This window comes from Borostomias antarcticus (genome assembly GCF_949987555.1).
Source record: "Borostomias antarcticus genome assembly, chromosome: 11".
NCBI classification, from domain to species: domain Eukaryota; kingdom Metazoa; phylum Chordata; class Actinopteri; order Stomiiformes; family Stomiidae; genus Borostomias; species Borostomias antarcticus.
The window spans coordinates 5,010,041-5,028,784 of NC_140244.1; the positions used below are offsets into that span (position 1 = coordinate 5,010,041).

Here is an 18,744-nt window from a genome sequence, read left to right on the forward strand (position 1 = left end):
CCCCCGTGCCTTATATGGCTCTGGCCATTCGTTTTAGCCATTCATTTGTAAACAAGTCTCTTACTGCCATCTAGCAGAATTTATTGGTAAAATAAAGCCACTGATCGCAGCTTTAACTTTCTAAATTGTTTTGGGTCAATGACATTAGGGTACTGATAATTTGAAGCGATAAAATGTCACAGATATAGTGGTGGTTTTGTAACTTGTTTTTTTCAGTCATTGTGAAAAATGTTTGCTACTTTGCTTGCTTACTTTATTTGGTAGCCTAATCATATGCACATCTTACTCGGTGAAACTGTAAAGAAATTATTATAGAACCTGCACTCCAAAAAAAATATTTTATTCCTTCAAATGTGACGTTTCAACCCGGTGTGGGTCTTCGTCAGGTCACATCGTTTTGAACTCTTCTATTCTCTGTGCTTGCTGTACTAGGTATTGAAACTTGTTAGAGCCATTAGCCTAGGCTAATGTTTCAAATCCACTTCCAGTGATTGAACTAAGCTAGGCTAACGGCTCTCTATGCTTCCTACTGCACGCACAGAGAAGAGAAGGGTAGGCCCATGTCTCTTCCTATCTGACTGGGGAAGATGGCATACAGTATAAGCTAATTTCCCCAAAAGTTGCCCTGTTGCTTTAAGGTAGGCTACAGAAGAGGGAAACAAATCTGATTCAGTCGATTTATCTGGACGGTCTTTCGTCATGCAGGTTTGTACAAATTGTATAACTATGTATAAAATGGTCATTTAGAGTTAAAGAGATCAATAGTTATGTACTGAACCGAACCTACGATAGCCATATTGTTATCGATAGAACACGCAGAACAAGGCCTACGGGCAAAATGGGGCATTTTCAACAGGCACTGCACTAGTTGTGTGTAAGGTGAATATGATGTGATGCAGGTACACAGTAGCACACATATCATGGTTATACCATAGTCACTGTCCATCTGAAGAATGGCTGTGTTGCATTTATATTTATATTTTGAATGAGTATGTACACTCAATGTTACGGATGTTATTTGCATATGAAGTGTTATATACAATATAACACTTAAACCATATATGTATTATATATATATATATATATGTATTTTATATATATATATATATATAGTGTCCTATGAAAACAAAGTGGTGGGATACAATGGCTGAAATTTAAATTATTAGATAAATATTAATAATAGAATCTTAAAAAGACACACATGCACATTGTCAATGTTTTGTTTTTATATTGACAATACAAGCCTGCCTTTTTTAACACAATGATATTTAAGACATCCCAGGCTCTGATAACCAACCAATGTAAAACAACCAGCAAGAAATATACAGTAAGCCCAGATTTTATCCTGGCTTGAATCATGTTCTTTTCATTAAAGGAAAATAAAATTGGTTTTACAATCTTAGCCAAAGTGCATTCTTGCCGATGACCCAACCCTTCCATCAAGGAAAATAAGACGAGTGAACTAAACAGTCACCCAATCCCAGCGAGGAAGAAAATGAACGATACAACTGGAACATAGTCCTGGTCACGTAGATCCAAACTTTTAACAGCAAATAGAGAAATACATTGTCCAGTTCAGAAAACAGGACTGACGTCGGCCTGCTGCTTAAACAACCCAGATAGCAAGCGGATCTGGGCCATATACAGGCCAGATCTGGCCCTTGTGGCTTAGTTCCGGCCCATATATGGCCCAGAATTATTACACATCCGCTTGCTATCTGGGAACCGATACCTACAGCTTCATTGTAGTTGGTAGATTTCCCTGGTCCAGGAGATGACAGCCACTGGGCAGTAGCATCAATACCATGCAGGGGTCAATGATGAGTGAGTCTGTAGTCTTCATGGTCAAGATTCATAAAGCTCTATTCTAAAACTGCTTAAAATAGTCGAGCTTTTTGTATGTGAACCTCACCCAACATAAGCGTTAGTATCTGTGGACATGCCCGAAAGGTCTCAGATGACCTGGACTTCTGTGTTCCACGTGGTCCAACTGTGCTGGCGACTTTGTCTGTATACTCAAAGTCAATGGCAATTCCACTGAAATAGATACCTTGTACACCTTTGCATAATGCATGTGCCAAAAAAACACCATGTCACATTGTTATGTCAAAATATATTAACTGTATTATATTAGGTCTGATTTGACTTAATTCTCAACAGAATGCAGACTGTGAGGGTATGCATGTGAAGGCTATATGAAACATCTTACCGTATTAGACCAAGTACTCTCACTGTGTTCCACCTCTATAAGGAACATCTCACCGTATTAGACCAAGTACTGTTCATGTGCTCCACCTGTATACGGAACATCTTACCATATTAGACCAAGTACTGTCCCTGTGTTCCACCTCTATAAGGAACATCTTACTATATTAGCCAAGTACTGTTCCTGTGTTCCACCTCTATAAGGAACATCTCACCATATTAGACCAAGTACTGTCCCTGTGTTCCACCTCTATAAGGAACATCTCACCATATTAGACCAAGTACTGTTCCTGTGTTCCACCTCTATAAGGAACATTTTACTGTATTAGCCCAAGTACTGTTCCTGTGTGTTCTCCATGAGGAACTGGTAATGATGTATGTACAATCCCATTTTAATAGCACAAAAATGTTCTGCATGCAACACACTTGTGAGATGGTATTCCAATATTGTTTTGGATTTGTGGCGTTGCTCCTATTTAGAATAGTAAGTCAACTTTGGGCGTCTGCACTTGCAGACTTTCAAAATGTCGCCCATGGCATTAAAGTTTTGTCGATTCCATGTGGCTGAAGTAAAAGCTGTTTGACTTGACGGTGCGCGTCTGACGGCCTCTGTCACGTCATATCCTGCTTCTCGTGCAGGAACAGCATTGATTGTGTTTGGGGATGAGGAGGTGTGGGATTGTCCCCTCCCGTCCCTGCCTCCAAGCCCTGGTCTCTGTGTGTGTGTGGGGGGGGGGGGGGACCAACGGGGGGCCTGCCACGCTGTTCCCGTCCTCCGGGGGGGGGGGTCAGGGGCCTCAGGAGCAGTCCTGGCTCCTGCGTCTTTTTCTGGGGCCCGGGTGACCGTTTTCACTGATCCTGTCTTCACTCCTCCGCTTAGTCCGGCCCACCTGCAGAGCAACACAAGACTATTCATTATTCTACTCGTGTCTCAATGTACGCCTTTATAAACACAAACACATTTTTCTGAATTGCTTTTTAAGACACATAATGTGTACGCAAAATGTATCATTGACTATGAATTGAAGCCAGAAAACTTTGAATGTATTAATTGGGGCTAAGCTAAGCTACTACTAAACACTTACCACTAGGTGTCAGTATACGATCAACACAGTGAATCATGATTAATACCCACTGTGACATAGGTCACATTAGCAGAGCTAGGTCTGTCTGGATCAAAGAATTATGAATTGATTAATCAAATGCTGAATATTTTACAGGGAAAATGTTGTGAATCACAGCAGACCCTAGAGAGAGCTGGTGTGCTCTTTCTGCTGACAATATGTTGTACCTCAGCTGGTATCAAACACTAGTTCCAATGGATCTCCTGTCGTCAGAAAGATCGAACCTAACACTCTCTCTGGCTCTACACTAGACAAACTATACTACAGACAACGGGAACAGCTTACCACCTGCTGTTACCTGTCCAACACCACCTGTTACCTGTCCTTTGTCCTAAATGGTAAATGGTCTGCACTTATATAGCGCTTTTCCACCTTAGCGGCACTCAAAGCGCTTTACAATGGCCTCTCATTCACCCATTCACACACCAATGGCGGTAGCTGCCATGCAAGGCGCTAACCTGCTCATTGGGAGCAATTTGGGGTTAGGTGTCTTGCTCAAGGACACTTCGACATGTGGACAGTCGGAGCTGGGATTCGAACCACTGACCCTTCGATCACTGAACGACCCGCTCTACCAACTGAGCTACAGCCGCCCCTCCTACCACCTGTTACCTGTCATACTGCCATCTGTTGGCTTGTAAGGCCTGCTCATCAGCTACCTGTATACACACCACTACAAGTGTAACCGCATGGTTCACATTCAGAAGTGGGGCAACCAATCACAACCAACACAACCAAAACTAACCAATAAATTAATGCCAGCCTAACCTATACAACCTGTCGCTGGCTTGTAAGGCCTGCTGAACAGTCACACACCTCTATCAGAATTTGAATTTTGTTTTGTTGCCATTGTGGTTTCTCAATATACAGTACTAGGAATTTGTTTTTGGGAATGGCGCATAACATGGAGACAACATTGTACAGGGTGCAGACGGGACAGTGCAAAGAGCAATTACCTCTACGTTGCAGGCTACAGGGATGGATAGTCTATACTACTCCTAGCTTCAGGCCTGGCCAAGACGTCAATCAACATTTAGAACAAAAGCCTGGAGCTTGTGGGATTCACATACCTTGGCATCATGTTCAGCAAATCTCTGGAACATGTTGGCGTAGATGTGCTTGTCCCGTTCGTTGTGTTCCCGGATCTTTCGCTGGCAGATGGAGATCTGAGCGCGGGCTGCTCGATTCCAGGAATTGACATGCAGCACTTGGCGGAAGTCGGCCAAGGCCAAGCTGAACTCGTTGCGTAGGAGACGCGCTTCTCCTCGGCGGTACAAGGCCTTTTCGTTCTTCTCGTCCATCTCTATCACCTGGGCAACACGCACGTGAAAACGGGACACGTGGATTCAGATGATTACGCTTTTACTGACCCAACGTCAAGAAACATGTACCATAATAACGTAATGTATCCAGTGGAACGTTCAGAAGAACCATAATAACGTAATGTATCCAGTGGAACGTTCAGAGAAACCATAATAACGTAATGTATCCAGTGGAATGTTCAGAGGAACCGTAATAATGTAATAACAATGTTTCCAGTAGAATATTAAGAGGAACCATAATAATGTAATAACAATGTTTCCAGTGGAACGTTCAGAGGAACCATAATTATTAGGGGCATGGGGCATATTCTCTTATGTATCAAAAACACGACAAATCTCTGAAAATATTATTGGAACATTATATACTTTGATGATGCTACAGTGAATACTGTTTTTATCAAACACCCAAAGCACACCAAACAAGGATGTAGGCTTCCTGTTCCGGGGTTTCTTTTATGTGCCGGTATTGCAGCAGCAGGTGTGTGTGTGTGTGTGTGTGTGTGTGTGTGTGTGTGTGTGTGTATGTGTGTGTGTGCGCGCGTGTGTGTGCAGTAGTCACCTTGTTGCAGTTATCTACTGCTTGTGAAAACTCCTTCAGCCGGAGGAAGCAGAGTGCCAGGTTGAGCTGAGACAGCATGAGCAGGCTGCGGATCTTCTGCTGTTGCTCCATCCCCGTGCCACACTCCATCTCCAGCCACGACACGATGCGCTGGTACTGGATGATAGCCTGGTGGTATCGTCCTGCCTAGCATAGGAACACATGGAACTCGGTGACTGATCAGAGTGCTGTCTGGGTTGAGGTCAGGGTCTTTCCGTTGTGACTTTCCCCTTGGAACATCTGTATAAATTCCTTTCATTGCTTTCATTAAGTCACAGTTGCTTTCAATAAGTGTGTAGCAACATTGTACATTCATTGGTATTTTGTATTTATAGGTCTAATTGTATTTTTGTATCTGTATTTAATTATGTTTTTGGTATGCAAAGCTTTGTCACCAACAACCATCAACGAATTCCCTGGATAAATTAATATTTAAGATAAGATAAGAAAGATAAGATATACTTTTATAATCCCCGTTGGGGATGATTTAAAATAATATTATACAACAGCTAGTTCCAACCGCGCATTGTGATTGGCCAAGAGGCATTCGAAGCCGTGCCAGTAACCACAATATGCCAGGGGGCGAATCACTGGTAAAAGTATCACTCCGTCAACCGTGTCAGCAGGCATTGTGTTGCCTGTAGCAACGGTAAACAATGGAGATTTGTTTTGGTTTGCGGAGGGCTGAAAGCAACGCAATGTAGCGAAATTGAACACTACTGACGCATATTAATAAAAACAAAGAAGATATTTAACCACTGTAAAGTGCTGTTGTATAAAAGCAATAACACACTCAAGGTCGTGCCTTATCGTGGATATTGTCACGGCTATGCAGGACGACGGCTATGCCAATAACCACGATAGAGAACTCCCTCTCGTGTGTTAATGCTTAAATAATAATAATAATAATAATAGTAAGGTTCAGATCAAATCACCCCAGTGTCATCTCCTCCTCTTGGGGAGATCAATAGTGTAGCATCTGGCTCGATTAACATGTAAAATCCCTATTAAGAATACATAGGTAAAGCTTGGTAACAAAAAAATAGCTGATAATTTGTCATATGGGTTTAAGTTTAGTGTAAGGGTTATTTACCTTGAAATAATGGTTGCCTTTACGTTTGATTCCAACAGCCATATCCAGTTTCTCACTCAATTCCATTTCCCAGGATTCTTTGGACTAGAAAAATGATACAGGCATTGTCATTATTTCACTGAGAATAACTATTCAAATGTACAGCAGCTACAGCTACTGTACATGCACAATGTTGCCATCACTAAAGCTTAGGCTATTTCTGACTCACCTTCTTAAAGTCTTTAAGAGTAACTTCATATACCACTTCTGCATTTGGTCCGATCTTGTACTCGGGTTTACCCTCTGTCCCAAATCCATACCTACAGATTCAGAGAGAGTCTGTGAGTTTGTGGCTGAGAAGTCTCTGACTCCTGTACTATGAGCCACCATTTCTAGACACCTACACCACTGCTGTGAGTTAAACAAGCATCATTCTTATAATGTTGCTGCACTGAGAATTGAAATCCTTACTTAGATTTTAAGTAGAGCAAGCAGCACTCTCCTTTCTGCATCTTCTCCATGGCCCGGTCCACTCCCAGAGGAACCCCCCTGTCATCGGCCTCTCCCACGACGAAGGAAACATCCCTGGAGTCAAACACACGCCCCTGGCAGCTGCCCTCCAGGTGCACTATGGGATAAGAGCCATACAGCAACATCAGTGCAAAGGCCAACTGACCAGCTGACAACAAGTCAACTTGGGTTGTAAGGGATAGCCATGGTGCATTCCTGTTGCCTCAGAGGCTGGAGTTTTCCTAGTTTGTTGGGATTTCCGCCGTGTTAACTTTGGGGGGGGGATCTACCCCAACCTCACCTCCAAACTCAAATCAATATGGCCTTAGTAAGACTGTTTATTACCACTCATTAATAAATTCTCCCACACAACTTCCCTTCTTTCCCTACACTGGCTCCCTGTAGCAGCTCGCATCCACTTTAAAACTCTGGTATTAGCCTACAGGGCAATGAAAGGAACAGCTCCCTCGTCAAACCTTACACCCCCCCCCCCCGCGACCACTACGCTCTGCTACCTCGGGGCGACTGGTTGCCCCGTCAATCCAAGGCCCTTGCTGTCGATCGACGCTTTTCTCTGTCCTGGCCCCACAGTGGTGGAATGAATGAATGCCCACTGACGTCAGGACAGCAGAGTCACTGTCCATTTGCGGTGACATTGACCATGTCCTCATCTCTTCAAGAAGTACCATGATCCTCCCTCTTAAGCACCTATTGTATTTTTAGATTTCTATTCTTGCACTTTTCCTTCAGCACTAGATTATACTCTTAGTCACTTGTTTTAGAAAGGAGATGCACTTGTGAGTTCTGGCAAGTAGTAGTACATTGGCTTTTCCTACATTAAATGCAATTCTTGTAAGTCAATGTGGATCAAAAAAATGTCAGCTAAATGATTGTAATGTAAAATGTAATGGAAATCAGTCTTACACACTGTCTGCCCAACTTCTATCAGTGGACAGTGCTGCTATGATGTGTGTATACACATGGTGCATTGTTTTCAACTGGTATTGCTAACAATTCCTTACTTGGCTAGAACTACAAGGATGAGGCTAAAGTGGGGGTTTTTTGCCTTTTGTTTTTGGAACAAGGTGTCCTCGGTTGTGACGTCAATCCCAACAACAAATCCCTACTTCCTGGGCAGCTGGAACAGTGTCATTCTGACCGCGTTTGGGACGACAAAACAAACAGACCAAATCTGAGAGAAGCCTTCACCTTCCACTATCGCTCCCTCGTTGGGACTGTTGAACGTCTCCCCTTTGACCTTGATCCGCCTGGTGATCCCGCCGTCGTCGGTCAGCACCTCGCCCTCGAAGTCGATCAGCTCCACCTGCAGGGACACGCACGTCCGTCTGTTTCCATGGCAACGTTAGGAAGGCCAACATGACTGCGTCATCGAAGGTCTACGCACTTAGGCGGCGTGTTCAGTCCCTCCGTCCGCTTTCACCTCATTCAGACTTGAGGGAAGGCAGGATCGAACCCTATTCTCTAAGGGCATGTAGGCCTACATGTGTTAGGTGTACACGGTCTCTAGATGTGTGTACCCATGTGTTAAAACAGTTCTCTACATGCTTGTATGTGTTATAACACAGTTCTCTACATGCTTGTATGTGTTATAACACAGTTCTCTACATGCTTGTATGTGTTATAACACAGTTCTCTATATGCTTGTATGTGTTATAACACAGTTCTCTATATGCTTGTATGTCTTATAACACAGTTCTCTAGAGGCTCATACAGTATGTGTTAAAACAGTTCTCTAGATGCTCTTATGTGTTATAATACAGTTCTCTTGCTGCTCGTATGTGTTATAATACAGTTCTCTAGATGCTCGTATGTGTTATAACACAGTTCTCTAGATGCTCGTATGTGTTATAACACAGTTCTCTAGAGGTTCATATGTGTTATAACACAGTTCTCTATATGTTTGTATGTGTTATAACACAGTTCTCTAGATGCTTGTATGTGTTATAACACAACACAGTTCTATAGATGCTCCTATGTGTTATAACACAGTTCTCTAGTCCGTCGTATGTGTTATAACACAGTTCTCTAGACGTGTGTACATGTGTTAAACCCCAGTTTCTACATGCATGTAGTCTACATCACGGGTTCTCAACCATTTGTAACATAAGTCCCACTTTTGATTGTCAAAACAATTCTGAGGACCACCTTCCCAAATACATGAGAATGATGGTCCTTCACTTTTCTCATCCGGGGACGTGGGATGTGATTGGCGGATGTATTTGGCGTGATATTCAAACTTAACTTGTCATCAAAATTATGCATTTTAACTAGAATTTTTAAATGTATATGTGAATTCTTGAGTACATTTAGATAGAAAAATAACTAGCTTTGTAAATTACCAAACTTTTTTTCTTTTTTGTCTAACCATTTGGCAGTTGGCTACCGCTGCCTCTGCGGCCCACTTGATGGGGCTCTGCACCAGTGGGCTCACTGGTTGAGAATGGCTGGTCTACATCGTGTTAGAAGCCTCCTCACAGCCTCACACGGTAGACGCCATCTTGTCTTAGCACATTCAGAACAAAAGTTAAAAAAAGCAGTACCTGTGCCTTCCTTCACCCACCTCAAACAGTAGGGATGCATTTGGGGGTATTTTGGGGGGGTTTCCAGCGGACCCGTAGGCATACTCCGGTTTACAGAGCAGTCGGCACACTTCCCCTCTCTGCATGGAGCTCATGGCGATATCCCAGGCTTTGATGACACGCCCTGAGAAGGGAACACCAGATGTTCATGACTGTTAATAATGATAACATATATATATATATATATATAGCATGCAGAGATGAATTGAGAAGTAGAGTGACACACTGAGTGCTGCCTCACCCCTTCCTAGATTGAAGCAAAAAGGCTCCTTGCGATCGAGACTGGAGTCAAACTTCTTCCCGTTGAGTAGTTTGCCAGTGTAATGAACAGTCACCTTGTCTCCAATCATGGGCCTGTCCCCATCCTGTCCCTGGTGTTTGACCACCTGCAGAGGCAGAATGTATACGTCCAACCGGTTGCTAAATGGTAAATGGACTGCACTTATATAGAGCTTTTATCCAAAGTGCTTTGCAATAGCCTCTCATTCACCCATTTGCACACACATACACACACCATTGGCGGCAGCTGCCATGCAAGGTGCTAGCCTGCTCATTGGGAGCAATTGGAGTTCAGTGGAATTGGAGTTCAGTGTCTTTGCCCAAGGACACTTCGTCATGTGGACAGGAGGAGCCGGGATTTGAACCGCCGACCCTGGGATCATTGGGCAACTCACACTACCTCAGGAGCTACAGCCGCCCCAACCTCAGACTAAGGACTGATTCCTGCTTACAGTAGCTACTCCTCCTCCTCAAAGTACTCCTCCTTACTCCTCCTCCTTACTCCTCCTCCATACTCCTCCTCGATACTCCTACTCCTTACTCCTCCTTACTCCTCCTCCTTACTCCTTCTCCTTACTCTTCCTCCTTACTCCTTCTCCATACTCCTACTCCTTACTCCTCCTCCTTACTCCTACTCCTTACTCCTTCTCCTTACTCCTTCTCCTTACTCTTCCTCCTTACTCCTTCTCCTTACTCTTCCTCCTTACTCCTTCTCCTTACTCCTCCTCCTTACTCCTCCTCCTTACTCCTCCACCTTACTCCTCCTCCTTACTCCTCCTCCTTACTCCTCCACCTTACTCCTCCTCCTTACTCCTTCTCCTTACTCTTCCTCCTTACTCCTTCTCCTTACTCCTCCTTACTCCTTCTCCTTACTCTTCCTCCTTACTCCTTCTCCTTACTCCTACTCCTTACTCCTCCTCCTTACCCCTTCTCCATACTCCTACTCCTTACTCCTCCTCCTTACTCCTACTCCTTACTCCTCCTCCTTACTCTTACTCCTTACTCGTCCTCCTCCATTCTGCTCTCCACAGATCAGTCTGGACTTCTCCCCATCCACATTGATTTCCAGAAAATTACATTACAAAATAATTGTCCCCATTGTGGGGACAATCAGGGACTGTGTTCTGACTGCTGTTCCGCTCCCCAGTGGGGACGAAACCACTGATATGATTGGTTCCCGTAGTTGATGTGTGAAAATGAAATAAAGGCCGCCAGCAAAACAGTCTCACAAAGCAACGAGCGGAAACGGTAACATTAGTAAAATAAACACAGCCATAAGTGCAGTTATTGCAAAAAATAGACTCAATAACAACTTGAAATGGTGCTCAGAGAGCACAGACCTCCGCCCTTAATGCATTTCGTGGCTCTGTGCACACCAAAATTGAATGACCCGCCAGGGGGCTGTGCGGTGCACTCCAGGCTCTCCCCCCGCACACCCTAGTCCAAACCCCATGTCTCTAGCACCCCCACACAGGGAGCTGGTTTCGTTCTAAGATTTATTTTCATTTGTGGATCTGGCCTGTGTTTCAGATCTGCTCCCAAATTGAATGGGTTCTAAGGTGGCCCATGATGCACCCCTTCGCTAAGTTTCATAAAAATCTGTTTGGTAGTTTTTGTGTAATCTTAGTCAAAAAAATGAATGGAAGTGAATGGGTAGTCCGGCCATGGCGGCCGGCCTGTGGATCTGAACCGTGCTTCAGATCTGCTCCAAAAAGTTATGGTTTTTATGTCGGACCATGCTACACCCTTCCACCGAGTTTCATGAAAATCGTACCAGTAGTTTTTGCGCTAATGAACGCACACACACACAAACACACACACACCACCGAAAACATTACCTCTCGCCCTGCGCTGTCGCTGGGGAGGAGGTAACAGTTAAATAAGAACACAAGTATGCACTAGAGGAGTTTCTCTGAGTAAAAGATGTTTTCAGCCATTCTTTTGAATGGATTTGGCAAAGGTCTTGTTACGCGTCAATGCAAGTAATGTTAGCCCACTCCCGTCTCATTCTGGGAGGCTAGAGGTCCAGACTGTATCACAAAAGGGAATCTTTTTGCAAGGAAGTCTTCTATCCATAGAGTACTTATCTCCCTGCACTACTCCTCCTTACAGTACTCCTCTCCCTACAATACCCCTCCTTACAATACTCCTCCTTACAATATAACTTACGGTACTCGTTTCCTTACAATACTCCTCCTTATAGTACTCCTTCTTACAGTACTCCTTCTTACAATACTCCTCCTTACAGTAATCCTTCTTACAGTACTCCTTTCCTTACAATACTCATCCTTACAGTACTCCTTCTTACAGTACTCCTTTACTTACAATACTCGTCCTTACAACACTCCTCCTTACAGTACTCCTCCTTACAGTACTCCTCCTTACAGTACTCCTTCTTACAATACTTGTCCTTAAAATAGTCCTCCTTATAGTACTCCTTACAATACTCATTTCCTTACAATACTCCTCCTTATAGTACTCCTTTCCTTAAAATACTCCTCCTTACAATATTACTCCTTTCCTTACAATACTCCTCCTTACAGTACTCCTTACAATACTCCTCCTTACAATACTACTCCTTACAGTACTCATTTCCTTACAATACTCCTTACAATACTACTCCTTGCAGTTAGGGTTGCAAAGGGGTGGAACATTTCCTGGGAAGTTAAGCTTGGGAATTTTGGACATTTTTACCTTTTTTTGTAGCCTATAACAGCTTTTTTTCACACAAAAAAATAGATATTTTATTTTATATACTTATTTTAGAATCGTATCCCATTTTCATCCAATTTGGTAGCCAATTGACCCTGACCTAGTGTCCAGTTACCCCCTACTAACTGTTGAGGATTCGTCACACCACCCGGCCGGTTGACATTGTGAAAGGAGAGACAACTCCTTGACCCTCTCAGCTCGCAACCATAATTCCAACACCAGACAGGGTTGCTGTTGTGTGACGAACTCTCAAGCCAAGATTAAACTAGCCACCCTCAGGGAGCGGCGGCCTAGTTGGGGAAAAAACATAAAATGCAACTCTAGATCTTGCAGCATGATCTTGGTCAAAACAATCTGATTTAATGCAAATTCAGTTGAATTTCAACCCGGTACTGGGCATTCATCCATCACATGCACAGCTAATTCCTATCATCCTGCACACTAAGAGGGCTGTAGAATCCATTAAAGTTCTACTTACAAATAGATTAAGCAAAAAAATGGCATTGTTCAAATTTGTATTAAAAATGTTTGCCTGCATGTCTGCTTATGACAAAGCAAAATGTTTATATTTACAGTATGTCTGTTTATGACAAAGTAAATACAGTTGGTATAAATAACCCCCAAATTCCCAGTTCATTTCCATTAATTCCCATAAATTCACATTAATTTTCATTCATTCCCATTAATTCCCATGGAAAGTTTCCAGCTTTGAATATTCCCAGAATTGTGCAACCCTACTTGCAATACTCCTCCTACAATACTACTCCTTACAGTACTCCTCTCCTTAAAATATTCCTCCTTACAATACTACTCCTCCTCCTTACTCCTCCTGCTTACAGTACTCCTCACGCTGTCTCGATGTGTGTGTGTGTTCATTCATTATTAATTCATTCACTCATATAGTTAACATGTCTAAATTGTCTAACTAATAAACATTAAGCACTTCTGGAGTATATCTCGTAAGTAGAGTGACACACCCCATAACACTCAGTAACACTTTCTATGACAGACATGTCCATAACGTATTGTAAACATACTTATTATAAACATACGTCTGTAGGTTTTATAAAAGTTCAAACAGTATTGTTTGATGAAGGTGCTCTTTGGACCCAGTCAGAGGAACAATAGTGTATTATGTGCTGGTCTCTTTTTGATGATATAATTTCTCTATTGCAATGTATTGATATTTATGGGTGTTTGATACAATGTTTTGATAATTGTGCATGTTGATTATACTGACCTCTTTAGGAGAATGATTGGTAACATTTTCTATGATGTCTATAACTATGCATTATAAATGTACTTATATTGCATCATAATCTGTTTAACACACTAGTTAGAAGCACTCATAAATATTCATAATGATTTATAAAAATAATCATAACATAAAACATATCAGAGGAAGGCTAGTAGGCTATTCATTATGAAACAACAGGCCAACCACCATCATATACTGATCCTTTTTCTTCACTTTACTTAAAGCATACAATGACCACTTATAGTGACTTATAACCAGCTTGTAATGTGTATCTGCCAATACCACAGGAATTTGCATTAGTTTACTTAAAGCACATAATGTCCACTTAGAGTAACTTACAATCACATTATAATGCATTATAATAGCAATGATTACAATGTAATATAAGTATGAGAATTATAATACACTATGATGCTTTCGGAAAAAAATATCTGTGAGTGACCAGCAATTATGAAATATTATGACACTTGACCTTATATAAGTAATTATAAAATGCTTTATAATGTGTTATTTTTTATTTTTTATAAAGAATTATGAATATTTATGAATGATTATAACTATAGTTATACAGTTCTATAAGCAGATTATAGTGCATTATAAGTATGTTTATAATGCGCTATAGACATGAACATCGTAGAAAGTGTTATCCAACAATCTAAATGGAGCCGTAAGAAAGAGCCTGGCAGTGTGCTAACCCCTACCTTGAGGACACCCTGGTCTTTATTAGGAGTGACGTCAATGCCCTTTGTCGCAAAAACCACTGCGGCTGTCTGGCTATCCATGGACAGATCCTTATCAGTGGTCATCTCTGCACCTGGGCCTTCCCTTCTAGTCCTGCAGAAACAAACACACACAACTAGTCAGGACTAGTAGTCATACACACACGTAGCTGGTCACAACTGGTCATACAAACCACTGGCATGACGTTCTGACCAATGCCGCGCTAATGGCACCATGTTTAGGCTTACGTGCAAATGGGGGATTTCTAAACCCACTAATTTAATGGTACACAGATCAAGTGTGCAAATACATCACAACCCAAACCCTGACACATCGCTATTCTCTACATCTCCACAGGGGGACACATTATCTTTCTTTATCTCTACAGGTCACCTGAGATGAACAGAAAAATCAACACACAATAAGAGCTGAAGGTTTATGAGGAATAAGGTACATCATTTTTTATGGTTATAATGTTTTGTATCAAATACAGTTTTAAGATCAAAATAAATATGACTCCTCCAATGACATGAAACAAAACAATTCCTCTGCCTGTCTGTCTGTCTGTCTGTCTGTCTTTCTTTCTCTGTCTGTCTGTCTGTCTGTCTGTCTGTCTGTCTGTCTGTCTGTCTGTCTGTCTGTCTGTCTTTCTCTGTCTGTCTGTCTGTCTGTCTGTCTGTCTTTCTCTGTCTGTCTGTCTGTCTGTCTGTCTGTCTGTCTGTCTGTCTGTCTGTCTGTCTGTCTTTCTGTCTGTCTGTCTGTCTGTCTGTCTTTCTCTGTCTGTCTGTCTGTCTGTCTGTCTGTCTGTCTGTCTTTCTCTGTCTGTCTGTCTTTCTCTGTCTTTCTCTGTCTGTCTGTCTGTCTGTCTGTCTGTCTGTCTGTCAGCTTTTTCAATCTCCTTTTCTATTCAACACTTAAAGAGCATGTTAGAAAACCAGGTCAGGTAAGTACTAGACACGCTTTTTGTGGACGAAAGATACAAGCTAACATCAAAGATGTCTTTTACAAGCTAACATCAAAGATGTCTTATATGAAGCCATTTAATTTATTTATATATAATATATGATAAAACAGAATTGACTTCAGTATCTATAAGAAATGTTTCAAAATACAAACAAGCCTATTGGTACAGTATGTTTACATGGTCAGCGTCCCAGTCAGTGCATATGCATAAATTGTGCTGTGTGTGTGTGTGTGTGTGTGTGTGTGTGTGTGTGTGTGTGTGTGTATGTGTATCTATTTGTGTATACTGTATGCGTACTGTATATGGAGTCTCTGTGTCGTATATATATATGCACCAAAGTCAGTGTGTATGCTTAAATGTGTGTGTGTGTGTGTGTCTGTCTTTGAGTCTGTGTCGATGTACAGTAAGTATATGTATGTGCACACTCACTGTCGATGTAAATATATGTATATGCAAGCACTGTAGGTTTGTGTATCTGAGACGGTGTGTGTGCGTGCGTGTGTATATGTGTGTGTGCGTGTGTATGTGTGTGTGTGCGTGCGTGCCTGTGTGTGTGTGTGTGGGGGGGGGGGGGGGGACACTATGTTCCTTCTGTAAAGAGTTCCCTGGCACAGTCTGATGGTGTTTGCCAATCTGAAACCGTTTCAAGCGGAACAGCATCTGATCTGCTTCCAACGGCCAAACACAAACTAATCAGATTGTCTTGTCAGAATGAGGGTAAAGCCAGTTTATTTATACATCTAATAGGCCAGAGCATACCGCACATGTGAAAACATGAGGAGATTGAACTGTCACAAATCTAAATACACTCCAGTATTGTTTGATTATTGAACTTTATTGAAGGATAAACCCCTTGAGATGAATCATCTCGTTTTCAAGGGCGTCCTTGAAACACAAATACAACTGCAGTACAACTGATAGTGTTTGATAAATGTTTATTATTTTGTTGTTGTTGTTGTTGTTATTGTTTTATAGTATTATAGCTACCTTCATTGTTGTCTATTGGGATGGGAAGGCGAGCTATATTTTCTCTGTAGCGTGTATAAAATCAGTGATGCGTTTGAGCTAGAGAGTGCTGTGTGTCTTTTCAGCGCGGTCAGGAACACAACGACCCTGCGGAGAAATGCTGGAACAGAACACAGCAACCCAGAGAACATTCAGTCCTGGAGGCTCACGGTCACCGCACCAATACCCTGGCTTTCCATGCTCTCAGCCGCAGTTCTGTTTTCACTTCTGTTTCACTTGTAAGCTTATCTCTGAGTCGACACACTGGCTGACAGACTGACATTGTCCACACAGCAAAACATCGTCGACAATAAAAGGACATTGTGTCTCACACAGTAAAGTGGACGTTTGTCTATACACACTGGTTGTAGGCCTAATGGACGGGCAGATGTGGAAATTATAAACCGAGGGAAGTTACTAGAACTCTCAATGCCCTCTCCTTTCTACACATCATTTATGGGAAGTACGCTGGCTCCCTGGGGGGTCGCTTCTGCCAGCTAGCCTTCGTGACCTCAGTCCCTGACTAACACTTGCTCTGACACCTCGTTAATATCTTTGTGTAATATTGTATTTGCACACTTCGCTATCGTATTTTGCACTGTGCTTGTTCTTACACTAAGTGTATTGTCAACAGACCAAAGCAAATTTCTTGTTTAAAACCTACTTGGAAAAATGATGTAGGCTACGGTCTGGACCAGCAGGGAAGGAATTATAATACAGCCCAGCATGTGGTCGTGTGACCATGGAGAGAACATTGGCGGGATTCAATAGAGTATACTTCTACCTATATTTGTGTGTGCGTGTGTGTGTGTGTGTGTGTGTGTGTGTGTGTGTGTGTGCGTCTTAGAGAGAGAGAGAGAGAGAGAGAGAGAGAGAGAGACAGAGAGGGAAACAGAATGAGAGAGAGGAAGACCGGCATGAAAGAGAGAGAGTCAGAGAATGAGAGAGGGAGACAGAATGAGAGAGAGAGAGAGACAGAATGAGAGAGAGACAGGGAGAGAGAGAGACAGGGAGAGAGAGAGAGAATGAGAGAGAGACAGAGAATGAGAGAGAGAGAGACAGAGAGAGAGGAGGACAGACATGAGAACAGGATCTGAGATAAATTTTCAGCATCATGCCAGTGGTTATATGTAGGCTCATAAAGATGTATCCGAGAGGTTACAGCTACTCCACTTCATATCATACTGTAGGTCTAAATGTTCGCAATTTGGAGAGAAAACAGACACGTGAGTCAAACTTCAATAGAGTCCATCTGGCAAACTGCATCATATACTGTATGTAACAGCACCTACACAATGTTACCTGGATATGTATATATATATAAAGGAGTGTGATAGCATAAAAACAGGCAATTCTGAATATTACCCATATAGGTAATACATAGCCTATATTATATATAATAATGTAGCCTATATTATAATTGTGTATATATATATTTATATATATATATATATATATATATATAGGCTATATATATTAAAGCGTCTTTCTTATTGTAGGAGGTTTTAATAACTAGACATCTATATAAAGTAGCGAGGCTTCCATTTAAATCCCAGCGTATGCTTTCCGTTCTACAAGATGAGGAATAGAAACATTTTGATATAGATGAAATTGACTTACTATTTCTCTTTAATTGTATCCTCTCCCGCGATGCGTTTCTGTTGCCTGTATTCAGCCGGCAGCCTATATTGCCAGTGATTCGGCGCACGCTACTCCGTTTAACTCAAGCCCGCCCTCTCACAACCAGGGTACTAGATGTTCTGTTCGTGGTTTTTTTTTACACCCAATACCATCGACGCTAGTGACGATCAACATGCTAGTATGAGACACACGGAGTACTGAATTGAAATGACACAGGGGAAGAGGCGGAGAGAACGAAGGGGAGGGCGGTTTAGTGTAAAAATGAAGGGCAGGTCTTGGAAATGAGCCACAAAGTAACACAATGTCCCGGCTGTACTGTAGCTGCTCTGATGAGATGAGAACACAGTGTTCCAGTAGACACCCTGACCTCCCTGTTCTGCGCCGGCGCCGCCGGGAACAGCCTGTACGGCACTGTTCTGTCCTCGAGGACTCAAGTGAACATTTCACATGAACGCTGTTCTATGTTCTATGCGTTATTATTAGCGAGACGATAAGCACACCATCTGGAGTAATTACTCAGGCAAAATATACAGATTGTCCAAGCAGCATAAAAAAGGTGATGTTGTCGTTTATGACATAAATAATCTATCTTGCATTTGCACGTTTTTATTTAAAGAATCAACTGAGAGGAGATAGAAATACCCAGCGAAGCCCATTTATACAAACCACTATAACATTAATTCAGATTTACTTTGCAACATGCCTGATGTTGAAAACAAAAAGTTGTTAGAATT

At 42.2% G+C, this 18,744-nt stretch overlaps 1 protein-coding gene across 1 annotated transcript; it reads right to left on the reverse strand.

Annotated features, from left to right (window-relative positions):
* Positions 1-1,669: 1,669 nt before the first annotated feature.
* Positions 1,670-18,099, reverse strand: fkbp5 (FKBP prolyl isomerase 5). The gene is made up of 12 exons (XM_084445551.1): positions 17,990-18,099; positions 14,382-14,514; positions 9,673-9,817; positions 9,413-9,555; positions 8,041-8,155; positions 6,793-6,949; positions 6,551-6,641; positions 6,343-6,426; positions 5,211-5,396; positions 4,400-4,639; positions 2,401-3,095; positions 1,670-2,348 (listed from the first exon to the last, which is right to left on the reverse strand). Exons 2-11 carry the CDS (start codon positions 14,484-14,486, stop codon positions 3,003-3,005), a joined length of 1,359 nt encoding a protein of 452 aa, XP_084301677.1. The 5' UTR covers positions 14,487-14,514; positions 17,990-18,099; the 3' UTR covers positions 1,670-2,348; positions 2,401-3,002.
* Between the last annotated feature and the right edge of the window lie 645 nt (positions 18,100-18,744).

Excerpts from the sequence above, each read along its gene's own strand:
- fkbp5 (XM_084445551.1), bottom strand. The coding sequence starts at position 14,486 with ATGACCACTGATAAGGATCTGTCCATGGATAGCCAGACAGCCGCAGTG. Across the intron at positions 6,950-8,040 it reads CGAGGGAGCGATAGTGGAAG|TGCACCTGGAGGGCAGCTGC; the intron begins GTGAAGGCTTCT and ends CTTATCCCATAG. Across the intron at positions 6,642-6,792 it reads TTGCTCTACTTAAAATCTAA|GTATGGATTTGGGACAGAGG; the intron begins GTAAGGATTTCA and ends CTGAATCTGTAG.